Genomic DNA, 22,139 nt, shown 5'->3' on the forward strand with positions numbered 1-22,139 from the left:
CCTCCCAACTGTCCAGGGTTGCCTCACTCCTCCAGTCTTTCGCCCTATCCCTGTCCTCTTCACCTCCCACACACAAGGCTGGTAACCAACTAGACCTTGTATTCACCAGAGGCTGCTCCATTCCCCAACTTACAGTAACTCCCCTCCATGTCTCGGACCACTTCTTTCTTTCTTTCTCCCTCTCCTATTTACTCCCCCTCAATTCATCCAATAGCTCACCCACAGTAACTTTCAGGAGAAATCTCCCTACTCTGTCACAATCCTCCCTCATCTCCACCGCTCAGTCTACACTTCCCCCTCCTGCGTCTTTCTCTAACCTGCCAGTTGATCTTGCCACCTCCACCCTCAACTCCTGCCTCTCTCAGTCCCTCGACTCACTTTGTCCTCTTGTCTCCAAACCAGCACGCTCCTCACCCCCCTGCCAATGGCTGACCGAGTCACTACGCTCCAGCAGAACATCACTGCGGGCTGCAGAGAGGAAGTGGAGGAAATCCCGATCCTCTGATGACCTGACCGCATACCATACCCTGCTGGCGACTTTCACATCTGCCCTCACGTCTGCGAAAGCCTCTTTTTTCCAATCCAAGATCAGCGCATGTGTCTCTAATCCACGTAAACTATTCTCCACCTTCTCTTCCCTCCTCATTCCTCCTCCACCCCCACCTCCCTCTTCCCTCTCCGCAGATGACTTTCTGGTCGCCTTTGAAGGAAAGGTGGCTACAATCCGGAACTCCTTCGCCCATCCAGTGAGCCCCCCAACCCCCCGGGATAAACCCACAGCCACACTGACCTCCTTTGAAATGCTGGAGGACTCCGATGTATTACAACTCATCACCTCTCATCGCGCAACCACCTGTCCACTTGACCCCATCCCATCTAAAGTTCTTCAATCCATTTCCAGCGAGCTCCTTCCCTATCTGTCTTCCATTGTTAATTCCTCTCTCTCCTCTGGTCACGTTCCCTCTGATTTTAAGATGGCTCGTGTTACCCCACTTCTCAAAAAACCCACCTTAGACCCCTCCGATGTAACGAATTATCGCCCCGTATCCCTTCTACCCTTTCTGTCCAAAACCCTTGAACGGGCAGTTCTTAAACAACTAACCTCTTTTCTCCATCAGAACAACCTGCTAGACCCTCACCAGTCTGGCTTCCGATCCGGGCACTCAACAGAGACTGCACTCCTAGCTGTGACGGAGGCACTTGCCACTGCAAGAGCCTCACACCTCTCCTCTGTCCTGATCCTTCTTGACCTGTCTGCAGCTTTTGACACGGTCAACCATAAAATACTCCTCTCCACCTTGGCTGAGATGGGAATTGCCGGGACTGCCCTGTCTTGGTTCGCTTCCTATCTTGCAGATAGGACCTACCAGGCCACCTGGAAGGGGTCTGCCTCTGCTTCTCATCCACTTGTTACGGGAGTGCCGCAGGGATCTGTACTGGGTCCTCTGCTGTTCTCCTTATACACCAGATCTCTTGGTTCAGTCATTAATTCACATGGCTTTTCCTATCATTGTTATGCAGACGACACACAACTCTTCTTTTCTTTCCCCCCCTCGGCCACACAGGTCAATGATAAGATCTCTTCCTGCCTGGCTGACATCTCCACCTGGATGGCCAGCCACCATCTGAAGCTTATGAACCTATGAACAATAATAGATGCTAAACTGTCATGGAATTCTAACACAGATGTTATCTATAAGAAAGGTCTGTAGCGTCTATATTTCATGCGTAAACTGAGACAGTTTAGAGTGGACAGAGATATATTAGTCCTCTTCTATCGCTCCTTTGTGGAGAGCATTTTAACTTTTTGTTCCATTGCCTGGTATCTTACTGGACAGATAGTCAATATGTCCAGTAAGATTGCTGGACAACACCAAAATTGCATGACGATAACCTGTCCCGAGTGATGAGGCAGGCGATTATTAGAGATGTATCACATTTCCTATTTAGCGTATACGAGCCCTTACCATCAGGCAGACGGTATAGGGTGACATCCCTCCGAACCAACTGGGCTCGCAGATCATTTGTGTCTACCAGTATTGCATTGCTGAACAAACTGTGAAACAAAATAACTGAACCTCAGTGTGTGAGGATGCTGCACCTTATAATATGAAGAGAACTTTGGTAATATGTTATGTATAGGTCTGTGATTATGTTGAGGTGTTCTGTTGTTGTTTGTTGTTGGTGTTGTTGTCATTGTGGTTGTTGGTATTGTACTTGTCTGTTAGTTTGTCTGACGATTGCTGTATGGTACATGATGAATTTCCGAAAGATCTGTCCTACCTACCTACCTACCTACCTACCTACCCACCCACCCAAATGGGTAATATCTTTTCTCAATGCCCAAGGATCAGATATTCTCATTAACATTTCTGTGTGCTCAAAAATCGAGTCTCAATGACTCATTTAATTTTATATTGGGATGGCAGGTATGCCATCCCGCCAAGTTACGCCTTGGTCTGTCACGGTCTGTCAATCATAGCTAACTGACAGTTCTCATTACCATGCCCAGACGCTTCGGGTGAACTTTTATAGTGGGAAATTTAGGCTTAGAACAATACGTTTTAAAGTACATTGAAATGACTGAATAATAAAAAAATTATGCACATTTGTTTTGTTGTTGCCTAAAGACAACTGGGAAGTGTCACGTTCAACCACCATGTTACTCTTTAACCTGCTTTTATCCTCACTAATAATTGTCTACTACTTCTCAATTATTGCTTTTGCACCATATCTACCAGCCGTTCCCGAACGTATACACTGTATTATGACGTACCATCTGCACGTTCAATTGTTAACCGGCTACAATATTGCAAAGCCATATGGATTCAACGGGAGCTCTTCTGCGCTTACTCACCTGTGTTCTTCTTTAAAACCACGGACAGGTTTGCTAATGATATTTCACGCATTGCATAGCTATGTCATGGTGCTGCCCCTAACAAAGTGACAGACTGGTAAACCTCCGGTTGAACGATTGAATCCTGCCTCGTCCTCAGGCAGATAATTTCGTCTTTTACACTAACGTTCTCTTACGCTTATATTTGCTTTACCAAAACTCACTCATGGCCACCCATATGCATTTCATGACGGCAAATGTACTCCTTTTATTAAAAAGTTACACCAGTTCACCGCTGTGCCATTTCTACTAACTACATTTCTTCACTTGGCTACTGTACAAAACCTTCTTATCAGCAAACGCCACGTTTCTACATTCATGTTACCTCGCCCTGTTCTCTATCTAGCCACATACAAACAATTACTATGTATGTACGTTCTGCAACTCCCCATTAAAACATTACATTTGAAATCATGATTCACTCATAATTATAACTACTAGTACTGAACATGAAAAAAACACAGCAGTGCAATACATTTCACACGTTACTTAACCCTCCACTTTAACGGTTAACACAATATAGCGACTGTTATATATACCGTTCGATAAGGTATATATATAAGGTATAAGCTCGCTCATGGTCACTCCATTTACTTCGCACTATACTCCGTGATCATGTAAACCTTCACCTACATGCCCATTCTGCTAAAAACATATTGTTTCAACTACGGAATTTCGTAATTTCATCCTAATTTCTCTCACACTGTTGTTATTTTCTCATATGCAAAGCCTGCTGGGACATATGCGTCTGCTCCTATTCTCCACTATCATGTTTTCCGGTTCTAGTTTAGCAAAACAGCGAAGAGGATTCCTACCTATCAAAATGCCTTATAAACCTTACAAACACTAAAAGTGCATCTCCACGAAATAACAGACAACGAAGCAGGACAGAAGGATAAACCTTACAAACACTAAAAGTGCATCTCCACGAAATAACAGACAACGGAGCAGGACAGAAGGCTACACAAGTTGCGACCTAGGGAGTTATAATTCTACGGGCTTGCTGATTCTTTTGTCAGTCAAGGCTCGTTGGATGGACGTCAAATCCGTGAGTACATACACTGGCCATATTTCATCTGCGTTTCTGATGCGTTTACGCTTACGCCACTGCATCCTTTCTCACAGCCACTGTTTTACATATATATCAAACCGAAACTGCTGAACGGTACACGCTCATCAGACTGTACAAATTCACACAAGGATAGCCATCCACAACCGTTTCTTACAGGGTCGCATTTCTCACTCTCATAATAAAACGCTTTGCAAAAAGAAATGATATCTCATAAAAAACACATTTTCAATGTACAAAAATGCTAAGTTACGCAAAAGTATTGATATCAAAATGACGCCAAGTTACGGTACTACAAACAATATAGGCTATCTTGCCTCACCGAAATGACATAAGATGTATTTCAAAGCAATGCTACCCAATATTTCCTCAGTTCTTTCAAGTCACTTGGCCCTGTGTTTTGTAATCTTACCATTGTCAATGTCATGCAAACTTTGTGTCAGATCAAAGAGTCAAATATTTCGAATTGCCTCATGGAACACATTGAAATGAATGTACAAAACTGCTGCTGAGTAACTACAGGAAGCATATTTCTCCAGAAAACATGTTTATACATGCTTCTGAACTGAATTTGAGTACATGTGCAAGTTATTGTATATTTGCTACGTACAATACGTAAAATACATATTGTACATACATACATAGAGAACTTCTTTATCCCCATGGGGACATTTCCCTCGCAGCATGTTATATTCACATTTACGAACACACACTTATACCAAGAAACATACTATCATTCACGCAACAGAAAGTCTGGGCAGCGAAATACATACATACCAATACAAATTGGACATATACACGCCTATTCAATCAATCTTGACTGTGAGAGAGCCATCCACACATATGTTTGGCCTGTCCATGTAGTGCATGCTTATACACAGGGCCAAGTGACTTGAAAGAACTGAGGAAATATTGGGTAGCATTGCTCTGAAATACATCTTATGTCATTTCGGTGAGGCAAGATAGTCTATATTGTTTGTAGTACCATAACTTGGCGTCATTTTGATATCAATACTTTTGAGTAACTTGGCATTTTTGTACGTTGAAAACGTGATTTTTATGAGATGTCTACATACAGTACCGGTTAAAAGTTTTAGAACACCTCCATTTTTCCAGTTTTTTATGAAATTTACACAGTTGTCTCAATGTACTCTGAAATTAAAGCATAGAACAAATAAATAATTGGAGATAAAAATAAATAAATCATGGAATCGTTCTGTATAACACTATTTATTCTAATTTTTGACTCATCAAAGTAGCCATCTTTTGCAGATATAACAGCTGAACACACTTGTGGCATTCGTTCTACAATGAAAATCAAATATTGTTTAGAAAGCAGTTAAATTAACCTAGTTTTCAGTTGGAACTGTTTCCTAAAGTGCTGGCAACCTGAAACCACTGTGCTCAAGGAAATTTTCAAAAATATCAACATACTGCAGGTGGAGTGAATCAGATATGTCAATGACAGACAAACCCTCAAAACAACAAATGAACAGGACTCAGAGGTCACAATAGCTTTTGGTAGTCATTGGAAATCAAGCATTTTCAAAACACTGGCCATGAAAATTTCTGTGTTTCAGCCAATTTCACTGTGTGTCGTAAACAAACATACATTATTCCCAATCATTTGTGAATCAGACACACAATGTCAGCTGTCAGCAGAGGTGGCACTCAAACACACTCCACTAAAACATGCTGTCTGTACAGCTGGCTGAAAATTCTGTAAGTATCTAAAAAACCCTTCATTTCACATAAAAACTGTCCGGACAAATTGAAAGCGTACACAAATCTGAAATGATCCAAAAACCCAATTTAACTTTAAAGGGTGTGATATTTCTTTCCCTTCGTGAAGCACACATCCCAGAGCACCACACAGACGTATCAAGCTGCTAATCATGCACAAAGCGGTACAATACAGACGTACCCATGCGCTGATCTGAGCCTCGCTCTTCTTTCCAGAGGTTTCCAGATTGACAGACATCCAGTAGTAGGCAGCTGTAACACAAGCATTTTGTAACTTTGAACACAATCAAAACACAGAACCTCTGCGAAGTTGGCACCCCATGTGATCAGAACATGAATAAAAATATTGTCATTCGTTTGTGCTGCGTTTGTGCCGGTTTGTGCCAATTTGTGCCATAAAAAACATCATAATTTGTACCAGTATGGTTTTTGATATATTTCACATTATATTTTAAGAGCTGTGATGTCACTTTCCACCCCAAGTAACTCCAAATTGCTCCAAAGTAGTCTCGTCGTTTGTTCTATGTTTGTGCTCATTTGTGCCGTGGAAAGACACAAATGTGCTATTTTCATTCTTTAGATATTAAACGTTACTTTTTTCACCAGTGACGTTATTTTCCACTCCATCGTTGTCCAAATCACTCCAAAGTAATCTTGTTCGTTTGTGCTGCGTTTGTGCTGTATTTGTTTTGTTAAGTGCCGTTATGTTCATTTAGATATGAAACATTTTTATTGACGTCATCTTCCACCCCAACAAGCTCCGAATCGGCCCAAAGTGATGTCATTAGTTTGTGCTGGGTTTGTGCTCATTTGTGCCGTAAAAATTATTGTTTGTGTCGGTATTCTTTTTGAGATAGTAGCCTAAACCTTTTGACTTGTGAATAATCATCCAGCCTCTCAGCTAGGTTCCTAGCTAGGTAATCTACCTCCAAGTCTGCATCGTTTGTGCTGCGTAGCTATTCTCATCACTGGCAGCGTTGTGCACAAATGAGCTAATCATTAAATTATGGTTTTCTTTTTTTCCTATAACAAACCTCTTCAAATGTTCTGAAGATCAGCTTGCTTGCGCACAATCTGCGCATATCTGGTTTACATGAACGTGCCCTCAAAATGTATGTTTGCATATTTATCATCATGTCTAAGATACTTTCAATAGTCATTCAATTATTCACAATAAGTCGTTTTAGTCGTTCACAGATATTGTCACTGAGTCAGTAGAGAAGGTAAGAAGAGCTATCCTCACTGTCCAAGCAGTTCAACGACCTGATTTCATTAGCCTCGTTTTTTTTACCATGAGCACTCTTTGGCCGTGTTCAATTTCTCTTGATCTGCGCAGATTAGACTATATCACAGGGTTTCTTTTCTGTCATACAACGAACCCTTTCAGTTGTTATACAAATCAGCAAATCTGCGCAGACTGATCGGATCGAAAATAGATGTTGAATACAGCATTTGTGTTTAGATCTAGCTGACTATTCAGGGGAGGCAGTAATCTCCTGTACAGTAGATCTCCAGTATCAAGTAGACTATGCTATCAAAGTCGCCCAAATGAATTAATGAACTCAGGATTTAAAAAATATATTTTACACTGAAAGGAGTGCTTACTTGTTCCTAGTGTTTCCCACACAGTTCCCAAGGATATGGGGGTAGCTTTGTTTCATCATTCACAAATAACCCATACAAGGCTGACCCCAGTTGACAGCAGAGAGCAGCGACGCGGGTCTGGGGGATATGGATTCCTACAACGTTGCTCTCCCATGCCATTTTATGCCGACACAAACAGCACTGTTACATACCGACACAAACAATAATTTTTACGATAAAAATGAGCACAAACCCAGCACAAACGAATGACACCACTTTGGGCCGATTCGGAGCTTGTTGGGGTGGAAGTTGATGTCATGGCTAATAATCAAACACTTCATATCTAAATGAACATAATGGCACTTAACAAAACAAATACAGCACAAACCAGCACAAATGCCGCACAAACTAACGAGATTACTTTGGAGCAATTTAGACAATGATGGGGTGGAAAATGACGTCACTGGTGAAAAAAGTAATGTTTAATATCTAAAGAATAAAAATAGCACATTTGTTTCTTTCAACAGCACAAATGAGCACAAATGTAGAACAAACAACCGAGACTACTTTGGAGCAATTTGGAAAGTGACGTCACGGCTCCTAAAATATAATGTAAAATATATCAAAAACCATACCGGCACAAATTATGATTTTTATGGCACAAATCGGCACAAACCCAGCGCAAACGTAGAACAAACAACCGAGACTACTTTGGAGCAATTGGTAGTTACTTGGGGTGGAAAGTGATGTAACAGCTCATAACATATAATATGAAATATATCAAAAAACCATACCGGTAAAATATATCAAAAACCATACCGGCACAAATTATGATTTTTACGGCACACATTGGCACAAACGCAGCACAAATGAATTTTTGTTCATGTTCTGATCACATGGGGTGCCAACTTCACAGAGATAAACACAGAGGCACTACACATCCACTCCATTGCTTGCTCCTGTGAGTTTAGCCTATAGGCCTATAACATTAATGGCACTAACACCGGCAGTAGTAGTACCAGTTGGCAGGATGTCCATCTCTGGTCATTCAAGTACTTACATACTGCCAGCATATGAACAAGCTACATATGTAAGGTCCTCTTCAGAATGACTGTTTGAGCTTAACTCAGGGCTACTAGGGGCGACATGGCTCAGGAGGTAAGAGCGGTTGTCTGGCAGTCGGAAGGTTGCCGGTTCTATCCCCGCACTGGGAGTGTCGAAGTGTCCCTGAGCAAGACACCTAACCCCTAACTGCTCTGGTGAATGAGAGGCATCAATTGTAAAGCACTTTGGATAAAAGCGCTATATAAATGCAGTCCATTTACCATTTAACTGATGGACTGTGAAGAGGAGTAGCAGTTTCATGACATGACATGTTTTTAAGGACAGCATTTGCTTTTCTGTACTCTCAAGAACTGACAAAACTTTGGTTGCGAGATGTGCAGTTTTCAATCGGAATGTGTGCAATGTAATGTTTGGTCAGAGGAATTCATGGAAGAAATGTACTGTTGTTTTGTAATGAATTTGCGTGGCAATGACTTACTGGCCTGATAGCACGGCCCCCAGTCCTATGTTGGTTCCAGATTCTGAGGTGCCCAACCCCCCACCCCCCCACCCCCAAGTCCAAGCACATTCCTAGACAGAACTGACAGAGGTAGTTGCAGTAATGAGCATGATCACAAGCAAATCAGCACCTGGGGTAAAATTTTAAGAACGCTTGTTTCCGAACTTACTTCGTATAGCACAGAACTCAGAGAAGCTGCATTTCACAACAAGAGGTTCTGAAACACAAAAGGGGTAGCAGCTTTTAAGCAGTGTAAATATATCAGCTTTTATCAGAGCTTGTTTGGAAATGTCACTTGTGGTTGAGGCTGTGAACGGTGTGGAGGGCGTGGCTGAAGCTGCACTGAGAAAGTGATTGGCCATAAGGTGGCACAGGGAGCACTAGAAATTTGCCACAACAAATTTGATCCGGGTGACAAAATGACATTTTAAAACAGCTGTTATAGCCATTGTGACATACTTAAAGTTTCGTTACAGCGTCCTTTGCTATGCCGACACTGCCAGCTTGATACATTCTGTGGCGATAAAAATTTGAAGACAACTCAGCAATTTCTCTGGTTTAATGGGTAATTTTCCACCCTGAAATGTGATCGTATTCGTAAACGGCTACACATGTCATCTAACTTGAAAGTAGTTGGCTATCTCCCTGGATATGAATTTCATGTTTTTAACAGAAAATAATAATAATAATAATAATAATAATAATAATAATAAATGTGATTTTATCCACAGAAATAGCTATACAAAAAGGCAAAATAAATGTTGTGGTCGCAATCGCCATCGTAGACATCAGAAAGAAATGTCACTGACCAAAAAAAAAGAAAAAAGTTGGCTCTCTTTGCAGTGGTTTGGGCTGGAAACTAGCTGTAAGAGTGTAATAAGCACCCCGAAGTGAAGCACAACACTGCCTACTGATCATAGATAAGATCGCTGTGAGGTTGCTTTCCATAGAGGATTCCAATCTGCATGCTCCCATATTACTGAAAATGCTGTAGCGGTGGCTAGCTATAAGTGCATATCGGCGTATAAGTGTTGTGTGCATTGTATTTATAGTAGCGTTGTGCTGGCTTGTGGAGCAGCTAACTAATTGTTAAATAGTCTACTTACACCACTATATCACCGAGGTTCCTGAAAATGTAAGCCTGTGTTTTTTTTTGTTAATTTTATTATGCAAATTCAAGTTAAAAAGCTATGTTAGACATGGTTAAATATCAGAAATGAGGACCACTGACTCTTTACCTATAGGTCTACCCTTTCTATTGCAATATTCCTTAAATAATTTCTAGATAACAGTGGCTATATCAAAGGTGCAATTGAGGTAACAGTAGTCGGTGCGCTTTTTTCCATCTTTTACCATGAACAATAGAACTACTGTAAGAAATTGTGGTGATGCTTAACATTGAATCATGCCCACTACTTGCTATGCAACGCCACCTCCAGGGACAAACTTTTATTGTTTTTGTCAGTGACATTTCATTCTGATCGCAACCACAACATTTATTTTTGCCTTTTTGTATAGCTATTTCCGTGGATAAAATCACATTTATTATTATTATTTTCTATTAAAAACATTAAATGCATGCAAGTTAGATGACATGTGTAGCCATTTGTTAATACAATCATATTTCAGACTGGAAAATAACCCATTGAACCAGAGAAATTGCTGAGGATCATTTTTGCAGCCCGGATCAAATTTGTTGTTGCAATACACCAAAAATTTAAAGTTGCCCTCCCACCTCCCCGCGGTCCACAGTCGCAATCCCCCACCCCCCCCCCCCCCCCCCCCCCCCTCCCCCAACCCGCCCATCCTTCCCCCAGGTCTACGATCACAATGTCTCCCTCCACTCCTCCCACCCCAGTAAACCATGATTGGAACTCTGGAGCCACTACTGCATGGCAGTGAATTACATTGGCGGGGGAAGGGCTTAGGGCTGAAAGAATAAGTGTGTACAACGTTATGTCCAATGCACACCGACTGTGCCCCAGCTAAATGCACCAGGCCTTGCACTACTCTAATCCAATATATTGCAGCTGAAAAAGGAAGAAATCCAAACATGCAGAAAGGCAAGTGGCTAAACAGAGCTACGAGAATTAAGTCACTGTCCAACAAAAAGTATACAGGTAGTTAAAAACCAAACTCACCTGGCGGCGTCACAACGGAAGCCACTGATATGACAGGCGGCTTGGTTGTAGAAGGAGGGGAGACTGCTGTTGCTAAGAAGACATAATACAAATTAGGAATACAAACTATTAGGCTCCACATTCATATATCACACATTGCTACAGCATACTGCCGTTTTAGAAGCCACTCCAAGTCACTATTCAAACGTTCAAACAAAGAAGGACAGAACCAAGTATTCTCCTCCTGTCCTCTGAAGTAGCACTTTAGGTGTCACTCAACTCTGGGCACAGTGCCTATAGAGTTGCTCCTTACAGTGCAATAATTTGGTAGACACTCTTATCCATAGCGACATACTGAAGTGGAGAAAACTCTCAGGAATACAAAATTGCGATGTCACCAAGAAGGCACAGAAATCCATTAGTAATCAAAAATTATAATGTTAGCTTAACATTAGCCTAGTTACAATACAGCAATTTGTATTGTAACTAGGGTTGCCAGATTCTTGGTTCTAGACTCGAATGTCTCATTTTCAAAATATTTGTCTGGTTTGTGGTTTCTCCACTTGTTGTCATAAATTTCCCCCACCACCTACTCCAAAATTTAGAATTTGTGTTTAGGGTTCACAAATTGTAAATCTGGCAACCTTAATTGTAACACTAAAAGAAAGTGCCACTAGACAAATAGCCTCTTACACAGCTATTACTATATCATTAAAGGGAACATAAAATGGAAATCCAAAGTCTGCATCAAAATACTCAGACTGTCATATTAGATCCAACTGTGGAGATTAGAGGAGAGGCACTAGCTCATGGTTGCCTGTGCTCACCAGGCATGAGTGAGGGGAAGAGCCGCCCAGCGATGGGTGCCAAGGCTGTAAGAGAAGGGATCATCATCCGGACATGTCACTGAGAGGCCTGATACCCCACACCCACAGTCATGTTACCACATGTTACCACACACCACTGAACAAGGACTCCCAGGGCCTTTAACACACAGCCTGGTTAACAAGCATGGGGGTTAGGTCATCATGAAATAGCACATAGCCTGTTCCTAGTGGGACCGATTGTATTCAGCCAATTTAAACAAATTCTCAGCACTAAGCAGTACAAAATCTTCACACCAGGCATAATTTGCAAGACAAAACACAGAGTCATAACTGGTACAAGCATTGTATAAAACACAAAGACAACAGTACTGACGTCATTAGTATAGAAACAAAATTATAACCAGTGTAAATGTAAGATAGCACACAAATGTCTGCTGCAGACTGTGATGTCACCCCTTGCCAAGAAATAAGAGGATGATTAGTTCTCTTAGCTGAGGACCATTGGTCTTCAGCTCAGCGGGCTAATCATATCTCTTATTGTGCTGAGTAGCTACACTTGTAACAGTTCTACCCCATAACATAAGCAGAGACAATATTACAGCCAATATGAGCATAGAGATAATATTATTATCAGCATAAGCATAAAGCAAGCTGGAAGACGAAATTATAAACCACAGAAGCACGAGGACATGATAGGAAGTACGATACTTTCTATAAATTAAGGAAACATGCTGTGCACATAGGCTAAAACTAGGTTAGGAAACAGCTGTGTCTTTTCCTATCAGCACCCAACAATCCTGAAATTTATACTAGTCTGACTGTAAATTCCTGAGTGGATTATGGGTTGGACAAATTGGAGAATGACATTTGGAAACCAGTTGGAGTCCTTGAGGTGCATTTTTAATTAACCTTTTTATTTTACCTTTAATTAATCAGGTAAGTTATTGAAAACAATCTTACTTTTATGTAACAACCAAGTCAAGAGGTGCTGGTCCTAAAAAGATGTGATGAGTGAAAGGCATTTCAGAGACCTAAAAAGCTATATCATACCACCCTTGACCCTTGCCATGTCAAACCCTTAAAGATAAGTATGTATGGGTTTGGCTAAAACTTTGGAGGTGGGAAACCCCTTAGGAAAACTAGAAGATGGCATTCAGTAGAGTGCATACCTCTGCAACACTATGTAATTGTCAAGATATGCCAGTTCCACATGTGATATTCACCAAAAGTTAACTATTTCTTCCATGACCTTCACACATGCATTTTCATGACTGTATCTGAAATGGGGCTGGAGCTATGCCTACTTAAAGTCTAGCCACTCTAGATGGTTATTGCAATGGCCAATCAGCACTATATTTGTTTAGTGGCCAGAAATAAGCTCCCCAGCACCCCCATTTTGTTTGATTGAGCTAATAATGTAGGGTTTTCCTCTTATCTATGCTGAGAGGTGCACAAGGTTTCATGGTGTTATGTGAATCCATTTGCTATATGACTTTTTGTGAGAAGCCAGGCCCGGTGCCATACCCCCTTTTTGGCTACTGGTGTAAAAGGATAATCAGCTCTTCCTTGCTCCATGAGCAACCTTTGTGGTATTGTGTAAACCTGTTTGGAAATGACATGCACTTTTGTGACAAGCCACTCCCAACACCAAGTTTTCCTTTGGGCAATGGGTGTGAAAAGTTAATCAGTTCTTCCTTGCCCTAAATCAACCTTTCAAAAATTTGTGGTGTTATGTGAATTGTTATATGCCTTTTTGTGAAAAACCACACCCATTGCCATGCCCCCCTTTGGCCAATTGGTGTGAAAAGTCGGTGTAGTCAGTTATTCCTTGCCCTAAGACCAAGTTTTCCACAAAGTTTCATGATAATCCATTCATAACATTAAGAGATATCCTGCTAAAAGAAGAAACAGAAGAAATGAGATGAAATCATAACCTCCATAGACTGTAATGAATGATGTGAATGAGTTCCTGCTGTGGGACATGTTGGTTGGTCAGTAGGTGGTACTCTTCCCTTAGCTCCCAAATATACATATCAACACCCCAGTAGAGGGAAGAGGGACTGCTCTGTAGAAATCACCATCCTTCAGATCTGATGGACTTACAACTGAGACCAATGGAGGTCAAGACCAAAGCAAATATTGGTCAGTGCTTTTCAGCATATCTTATTTCAGATGTGTTAGATGGTTACCTCACTAATTACACTGAAAATGACTCCCATGTGCACAGCTTTAATTATTTTGCCTTTAGAAAATTTGTTCAGAAAATATTATAAATGTGTCATCGTGCTTATGAATAACAAGGAGTTACAGATAATTACTGATTTTTAATAAGTGGTCCTAGCCTAATAAAACACACATACATAGCACACTCGCACACATTAAGAGATGCACCTGCTTCCCACCAGGTAGGTCTTACCTTCCCGTCTTGCCCGTTTTTGGCCTAGGGGATCAAACGCAACGCCAACATGAAACAGTACAATGTATTATGCTACAGAATTAGAGTACAGTACAGAATTATTCAGTTCTGGGCAGATTAAGTGAAAAGCTTGAGCGAGTTTGTGCATTAAGCCTCATACCATAGACTGCCGGTTTGTATTTATTGCATTGTGATGAAAAACGTGTTCCAGTCTCATTACTCTTCTTCCTACTCTAAGGTTCACTGGGTTTCACATTGTAATGGTACACCCACATTAACGTGCAGGCCCCAGATTGGTGGATTTTTTCACACCAAATACAAAAATGTTTTAACTTACAGTGCATTCGGAAAGTATTCAAACCCCTTCACTTTTTCCACATTTTGTTACGTTATAGTCTTATTATAAAATGAATTACATTCATTTTTATTCTCATCAATCTACACACCTTAATGACAAATCAAAAACAGGTTTATAAATTTTAGCAAATTTATTAAAAATAAAAAACTGAAATATCACATTTACGTAAGTATTCAGACCCTTTACTCAGTACTTTGTTGAGGCACCTTTGACAGTGATTACAGCCTCGGGTCTTCTTGGACATACCGCTACAAGCTAGGCACACTTGTATTTGGGGTATTTCTCCCGTTCTTATCTGCAGATCCTTTCAAGGTTGGATGGGGAGTGTTGCTGCACAGCTATTTTTAAGGTGTCTCCAGAGATGTTTGATTGGGTTCAAGTAAAAGCTCTGGCTGGGCCACTCAAGGACATTCACAGACTTGTCCTGAATCCAATCCTGCATTGTCTTGGCTGTGTGCTTAGGGTCGTTGTCCTGTTGGAAGGAGAACCTTCGCCCCAGTCTGAGGGCCTGAGCACTCTGGCGCAGATTTTCATCAAGGGTCTCTCTGTACTTTGCTGCATTCATCTTTCCCTCAATCCTGACTAGTCTCCCTGACATGCCACCGAAAAACATTCCCACAGCATGATGCTGCCACCACCATGCTTCACTGTAGGGATGGTATTGGCCAGGTGATGAGTGGTGCCTGGTGTCCTCCAGACGTGACACTTGGCATTGTTAAATGAATTTAATCAATTTTAGAATAAGGCTGTAACGTAACAAAATGTGGAAAAAATGAAGGGGTCTGAACACTAATATATTTAAGGTTCATTGAAACCTATCTCTCTTCCCAGGAGAGTATGTAACAAATAAAAACCTCATTACAACCTCCCTTTGGGTATGATTTATTTCAGAGTAGTAACCGTAAACTACTACTGTGCGGTCCTGATGAAAGAATACAATTGTTCTGCCCACGAACATGTTGCCTGGTTCAGGAAGGGAGTTTCCGTGCATTTGGGTTTGCTGTCTATTAAAAATAATCAGTACTACAGCAAGCATACCTTCATTTTTTTTTCAAAGGGCCACTTTCAGCATGGAAAATGGTGATCTGTGAGACCGTGTATGAGGAAGTGTGTTCAACACTGCACTTCTCATTTCAAAAGCAGTGTGCTGGTCAGGAAAAAGGTTCAAATACATCCCAATATACACTGAAATGTATGACTAGAATGTGACACTTAAGAACCTTAAGAATTTTGAAAAAATTCCCAGGGATTATTAATTGGCCTTTCTAAATTAGTATTGTAAATGGTGCAAGTGCCTTGCTTCATTTAAGCCAAGTCTCTGTGATGCTCACATCAGGAGTTATAGAGCCTTAAATAGAACAGCCCCTAAATGGGTGAGGATTGGCCAGATTTGGAATCTGTGCAAAGGGGATTTTTACATGGGATCCATTAGGCCAGATGACCTGAACTGTATACTGTAAAAATACCACTTGCCTACAGATACAAGCGAGAAGCATGTGTGTTACATTAAAAGCTACAGGTCAAACTGTATGTCATCGTGAATTTTTCTGTAAAAAAGGTACAGGTAAGATACATTTTTTTTTTTTAAGTACAAATGAATAAAATATGCATAATCCTATATTGTGCTGCCATCCTTACTCTCCTTTATGCGTGACACCCAGAGCATGTATTCTAATATCACACTCTACAGGCTAACACTCAATCTCAAACTGAAGCACACAGATTCCTTTCTAGATATAATATAATGTAGAATATACTATTTTAAACTACAATAAATTAGATTACATCTCACTCAGACAAACACATAGGTACACATGCACACACAGACTGGCTATCAGGGTCTATTCATTGAACAAAAGAGTGCCATAACCAGTTGAGCTGCCCAGCAGCCCTGGCTGGGCTGGGAGATGTACTTTGCTGGGGCTGGGTGTATAGTTGAGTGTGAGTCAGGATCAGGCTTTAAAAGACTGCATTTCCTGTTGAGAGAGCTTTTCAAATTCCAGACGTGCCAAAGCTATTAAAGTAATTACACTGACTGTTTAGGTGACATTTTAATAGCACTGCTGAAGTACGTATGTGCTGCTGCATTGACAGCATATGGGGGAGGTGCCATCATGAGGTGGAAGTGGGGGTTTCTTACCGCAGAGGAGCATGTCATCAGAAAACCTGGAAATGCCGATCACATGCCAGTCCTGCGAGTCCCAGCCAACCACGCTGCCGTCTTCGCAGGCCAAATGCTTGCGCACATCATCCCATATGCGGAACAGATAGAGCTCTGCCCCCCCTGCTCCCCACTTCGCCGGCGCCACATCCCAGCTACGGCACCCCAGCACTAGTTCCCCAGCCGGTGGGATGGCCCGGGTGATGACTGTGCGCTCAAACACCTCCCCGTCCACCTCCAGGGTCATGGTTCGGCGGTACGTATCGTGCTGCAGGCAGACATGATGCCAGCGAAGAGGCGCCAAGTGGGTGGGGAAATGGTGTTGGACGCCCAGCAGCCAGACGTACAGGCCGTAGGTGTCACCCTGCAGGGCCAAGCTGTAGTGGGGTGCGGGCAGTGTGCTGTAGGTGAAGGCTGTCCACTCCCCCTCTGCGTGCAGTGGCCGCACATCCACACACAGTGTCATCTGCATCAACTGAGGCATGCGCTGTGGATCCGCTAGGATCCAGTGGTCGACACAACCACGTGCAAAAACCGCCTTCGATCCGCGCAGGAACGACCCTTCACCTGCAGAGAAAGGAGAGGGGGAAGAAGGAAAGAGAAAAAAGGCAAATTTTATATTCCAAAATATCTTCTTTAAGATTGTTTCTATATTAAGTAGTGGTTGTAGTGCAGCAGTCACACATAAAGGAATGGTGATTATTACAGTACAGTACAGCCTGTAGCCAGTTCATTTGACATAACATGTACTTTAATATAATCTAAGTTCTACTCAACCCTGGCCCTAGTGAGCCATAGTGGCTTCAAAGTGACTGGACCTGGGGGACTGCGGTATCTTTAGGACTACCCAGCCCTTTCACTGGATGGCCTCAGAGACTGCAAGGAAACTCTTGGTTTTGGAGAGCCATACATGGCTACTCTCTTTCAGGAACAAGGGTAAAGAAGATCTTTGTGGAATCTGCCAACTCCTGACAGCAGAAGGGTTACCAATCACGTTATAGTGGTGGGAACGTGTGTGCCTCTAAGTTCTACCTCTTCAAAAAGGAGTAAATGAACAAAACCAAGGTGAGCCAATCGAGCTGGAGCACAATTATATAGTTTAAGCCATTCACATTAAGCTCAGTACATAACAAAAAGATAAAAGGAGGGGGAGAGGGAGAGAGAGAGAATGATACATATATATGAGAAAGGGAAAGATGTAGGTGTATGTATGTGAAAGAAAGGCACTGCAGGTATTTGGGTTTTAGTGCTTCACCATCAGTGACAAAACAAAACTGCATTCCTGTCATCTCATCATCTCTATTTCTATAACCTTTCTGGAATGTTCTTCTCATTACTGTGCTGTGTCAACATGAAAGACTCAGCACACAGTATTCAGTTTGTTACAACAGAGCTTTTGAAACAGGTGAATGCTTGTAGATTTTTCTACCTGCTTTTCACTCATCCTTGTTGTCTCCTACTAAGTCGTGAGGGGGTAGTCTTGCCAATTAAACTCATAGCTCACAGAAGAATTAGTACCAAGGCGCAGAGACCAACACGAAGGTAATGGGAATAATAATAAGTCTTCACTGAGGCTTTTAACTGGCAATAACCAATCAACAAGTGAGGCAGCATGAAAGGATCACACACAAATCTACACACAGGCTAGGACTGACAAGCAGCTAGGACCAAGCACTGAAATTAACAAAACCAGGAACTTAATGCACAGTAAAACACATGCAAACAGTAACTGAAGAGCAGCAAGCATGCGGAATGTGAGAAGACAATTATCTAATAACAACAACAATTAACAAGTACAAGACACGAAACACAAGGAATGCACAGAACACAGGTGAGATCTAACACTGGGAAGCAGGTGGAGACTGGACATCAGGAACTGGAGCCATGATAATTGGATGTTGTATGTTTTACACAGGGGTTCATAATGCAAATAACTCAGAATGCCCTGTGCTCAACTAATTCCTCATGGAGGCCAGTCTCTCTTTAAATATGAGCATATGTCACATGTCAATTCTCAGAGTTCTCTTATTAAGAAATGCATAATATGTACTGTATGTACATAAACAACATAGACACCTTAAAATATGCATTACTCATCATTTCATCATGAGTGGGATGTCAGCAGACACTGTGCAGATATACTTGAACATAGTCACTATTTTTGATACATCTCATTGATCAGTGTGACCAAGAGCAACACTGTGGTGGGTCCATATTTGGTCTCCAGGCTGCCTGTTGAATAGCTCTTGCTCACCTTGCCACCATCTTTGCACAAGCTGACAATCACAATCAGAATCAGAATCAGAACCAGAATCGGGTTTTATTGCCAAGTAGGTTTACACATACGAGGAATTTGTTTTGGTCAGGTGGTGCATAACAGTGAACATAAAATAAGATAAATAAAATAAGATAAACATAGTGCAATAAAAACATAACAGACATAACATAACATAAACATAGTGCAAACGGTAAACAGTAAACAATAAACAATAGTGCAAGGGGATAAAGTGTTATAAGTACAGGTGCTGTCTGTTTGGTGTCCGTGGGGGTCAGGACAACAGTACAGTATCAGTGGTATCAGTGGGGGTCCCGGGCCTTATTGATGAGGCCAGCTGCAGTCGGGAAAAAACTGTTCTTATGTCGTGAGGTTTTGGTCCTGATGGACCGCAGCCTCCTGCCGGAGGGGAGTGTTTGAAAGAGTTTGTGTCCAGGGTGGGAGGGGTCGGCCACAATCTTTTCTGCCCGCCTCAGGGCCCTGGAGGTGTGCAGGTCCTGGAGGGATGGCAGATTGCAGCCAATCACCCTCTCAGCAGCGCGAATGATACGCTGCAGTCTGCCCTTGTCCTTGGCAGTGGCAGCAGCGTACCAGATGGTGATGGAGGAGGTGAGGATGGACTCAATGATGGCAGTGTAGAAGTGCACCATCATTGTCATTGGCAGGTTGAACTTCTTCAGCTGCCGCAGGAAGTACATCCTCTGCTGAGCCTTCTTGGTGAGGGAGGTGATGTTCAGCTCCCACTTGAGGTCCTGGGTGATGATGGTGCCCAGGAAGCAGAAGGACTCCACAGTGTCGACTGGGGAGTCACACAGGGTGATGGGGGCGGGCGGGGCTGCGTTCCTTCTGAAGTCCACAGCCATCTCCACTGTCTTTAGGGCGTTGAGCTCCAGGTTGTTTTGGCTGCACCAGGACACCAGATGTTCAATCTCTCTCCTGTAGGCGGACTCATCCCCACCAGAGATGAGTCCAATGAGAGCGGTGTCGTCTGCAAACTTCAGGAGCTTGACTGACTGATGACTGGAGGTGCAGCTATTAGTATACAGGGAGAAGAGTAGAGGAGAAAGGACGCAGCCTTGAGGGGAGCCGGTGCTGATGGTCCGGGAGTCGGAGACGTGTTTCCCCAGCTTCACGTGCTGCTTCCTGTCAGACAGGAAGTCGGTGATCCACCTGCAGGTGCAGTCAGGCACGTGCAGCTGGGAGAGCTTGTCCTGTAGTAGAGCCAGGATGATGGTATTGAAGGCGGTGCTGAAGTCCACAAACAGGATCCTGACATAGGTTCCTGCAGTGTCCAGGTGCTGGAGGATGAAGTGGAGGGCCATGTTTACAGCATCGTCCACAGACCTGTTGGCTCTGTATGCGAACTGCAGGGGGTCCAGGAGTGGGTCCGTGATGGTTTTGAGGTGGGACAGTACAAGGCGCTCAAAAGACTTCATTACCACAGAGGTCAGGGCGACGGGTCTGTAGTCATTGAGTCCTGTGGTCCTTGTTTTTTTGGGAACGGGGATAATGGTAGAGGTCTTGAAGCAGGCTGGTACGTGGCATGTCTCCAGTGAGGTGTTAAAAATGTCTGTGAACACCGGAGACAGCTGATCGGCACAGTGCTTCAGGGTGGAGGGAGAGACAGAGTCTGGTCCAGCTGCTTTGCGGGGGTTCTGTTTCTTGAATAGCCTATTAACGTCCCTCTCCAGGGAGAGAGTCGTCATTGTGATAGGGGAGGGGGAGGGGCCCCTACTGAGATGGGGGAGGAGGAGCTGGTGGTCTGGAGCTGGTGAATGGGGTCACGGGGGATGGTGTCAGGACTGACCCATTGTCTTTCAAATCGGCAGTAGAACTCATTCAGGTCGTTGGCCAGGCGCAAGTCATTAGTGGAGTGGGGGGCTTTCGGTTTGTAGTTGGTGATCTGTCTGAGGCCCTTCCAGACAGAGGCCGAGTTGTTTTCTGAGAACTGCTGTTGGAGTTTCTCAAAGTACAGTCGTTTAGCATCTCTCACCGCCTTGCTAAACCTGTATTTACACTCTTTAAACCGGTCCTTGTCCCCACTCCTAAATGCCTCCTCCTTTGCCAGCCTTAGCTGTCTGAGTTTAGCTGTAAACCAGGGTTTGTCGTTGTTGTAACTAACCCTGGTGCGTGATGGTACACAGCTGTCCTCACAGAAGCTGATGTATGATGTACTCATCCAGACTGTTGGTAGCAGTCCTGAAAACATCCCAGTCAGTACAGTCCAAGCACGCGCGAAGATCCTCCATAGCTTCACTGGTCCACTTCTTAGATGTCCTCACAACAGGTTTGCAGAGTTTTAATTTCTGCCTGTATGCAGGAATCAGGTGGACTATGACGTGGTCAGAGTGTCCCAGTGCAGCGCGGGGGACGGCGTGATAGGCACGGTTGATTGTACTGTAACAGTGATCTAAAGTGTTCTCCTCTCTGGTCGGGCATTTAATCAACTGGCGGTATTTAGGCAGTTCGTGGCTGAGATTCCCTTTGTTAAAGTCGCCGAGGACAATAACGAAAGAGTCCGGGTTTGTCCGCTCCACACACAGTAATGAGACACAAACACATGCATAGACATGTGCTCACACACGGTCACACACGTAAAGAAAAAAACATGCATGTACTGCTTGTGTTTCCTTTGAGCAACCGGCCAAGCACAGAGAGTGCACTAAACCCTTTAAACCTATACGTCCAAAAATAGGACCTACTCTGTCAACACTGATAATGAACCTGACATTAAAGGCTTGAGCCAAGAACTACTCTCTCTTAATATCACAGCCAGACAAACCTTCAGCCTCAATTCACAGAGGAAACGCCTCCTACTTCTGGAGTTGTGCATCTAAGGAATATGCTGAATGAGTGTCCACTGGTCAGCTTGTGGTCATTTTGTTTGGCCCTCACAGAAACACAGCCCTGTAGTCTAACAGATGGACCTGCCTCACAAGAGAAGCATAGCAACCAAAACATTCCCCCATGAGCCCATTCTCCAATAACCTGAGCATAACTTTCCTACGGCGACTGCACTTTTAATGATCCTGTTCCGAGAAAACATTCAGTGCATATTATACATTGGTTAAGTAGTCTGTAAGAAACAACAAAATTTGTGTCACTGCCAAAATACGTACAGATTGC

The 22,139-nt window shown here is 42.9% G+C and overlaps 1 protein-coding gene across 2 annotated transcripts in view; it reads right to left on the reverse strand.

Moving 5' to 3' along the window:
• The window catches only part of adgrg2a (adhesion G protein-coupled receptor G2a), a 124,238-nt gene that overhangs the window by 72,976 nt on the left and 29,123 nt on the right, over positions 1 to 22,139 (reverse strand). For both annotated transcript variants that reach the window (XM_035416333.1, XM_035416332.1), the window contains exons 3-8: positions 16,718 to 17,305; positions 14,220 to 14,243; positions 11,804 to 11,848; positions 10,998 to 11,069; positions 9,026 to 9,073; positions 5,890 to 5,960 (exon numbers count right to left, since the gene is read on the reverse strand). In XM_035416333.1, coding sequence (XP_035272224.1) covers positions 5,890 to 5,960; positions 9,026 to 9,073; positions 10,998 to 11,069; positions 11,804 to 11,848; positions 14,220 to 14,243; positions 16,718 to 17,305 — 848 coding nt within the window. The remainder of the gene's footprint in view (positions 1 to 5,889; positions 5,961 to 9,025; positions 9,074 to 10,997; positions 11,070 to 11,803; positions 11,849 to 14,219; positions 14,244 to 16,717; positions 17,306 to 22,139) is intronic.

The sequence above is a fragment of the Anguilla anguilla genome, chromosome 4, assembly GCF_013347855.1.
Source record: "Anguilla anguilla isolate fAngAng1 chromosome 4, fAngAng1.pri, whole genome shotgun sequence".
NCBI lineage: Eukaryota > Metazoa > Chordata > Actinopteri > Anguilliformes > Anguillidae > Anguilla > Anguilla anguilla.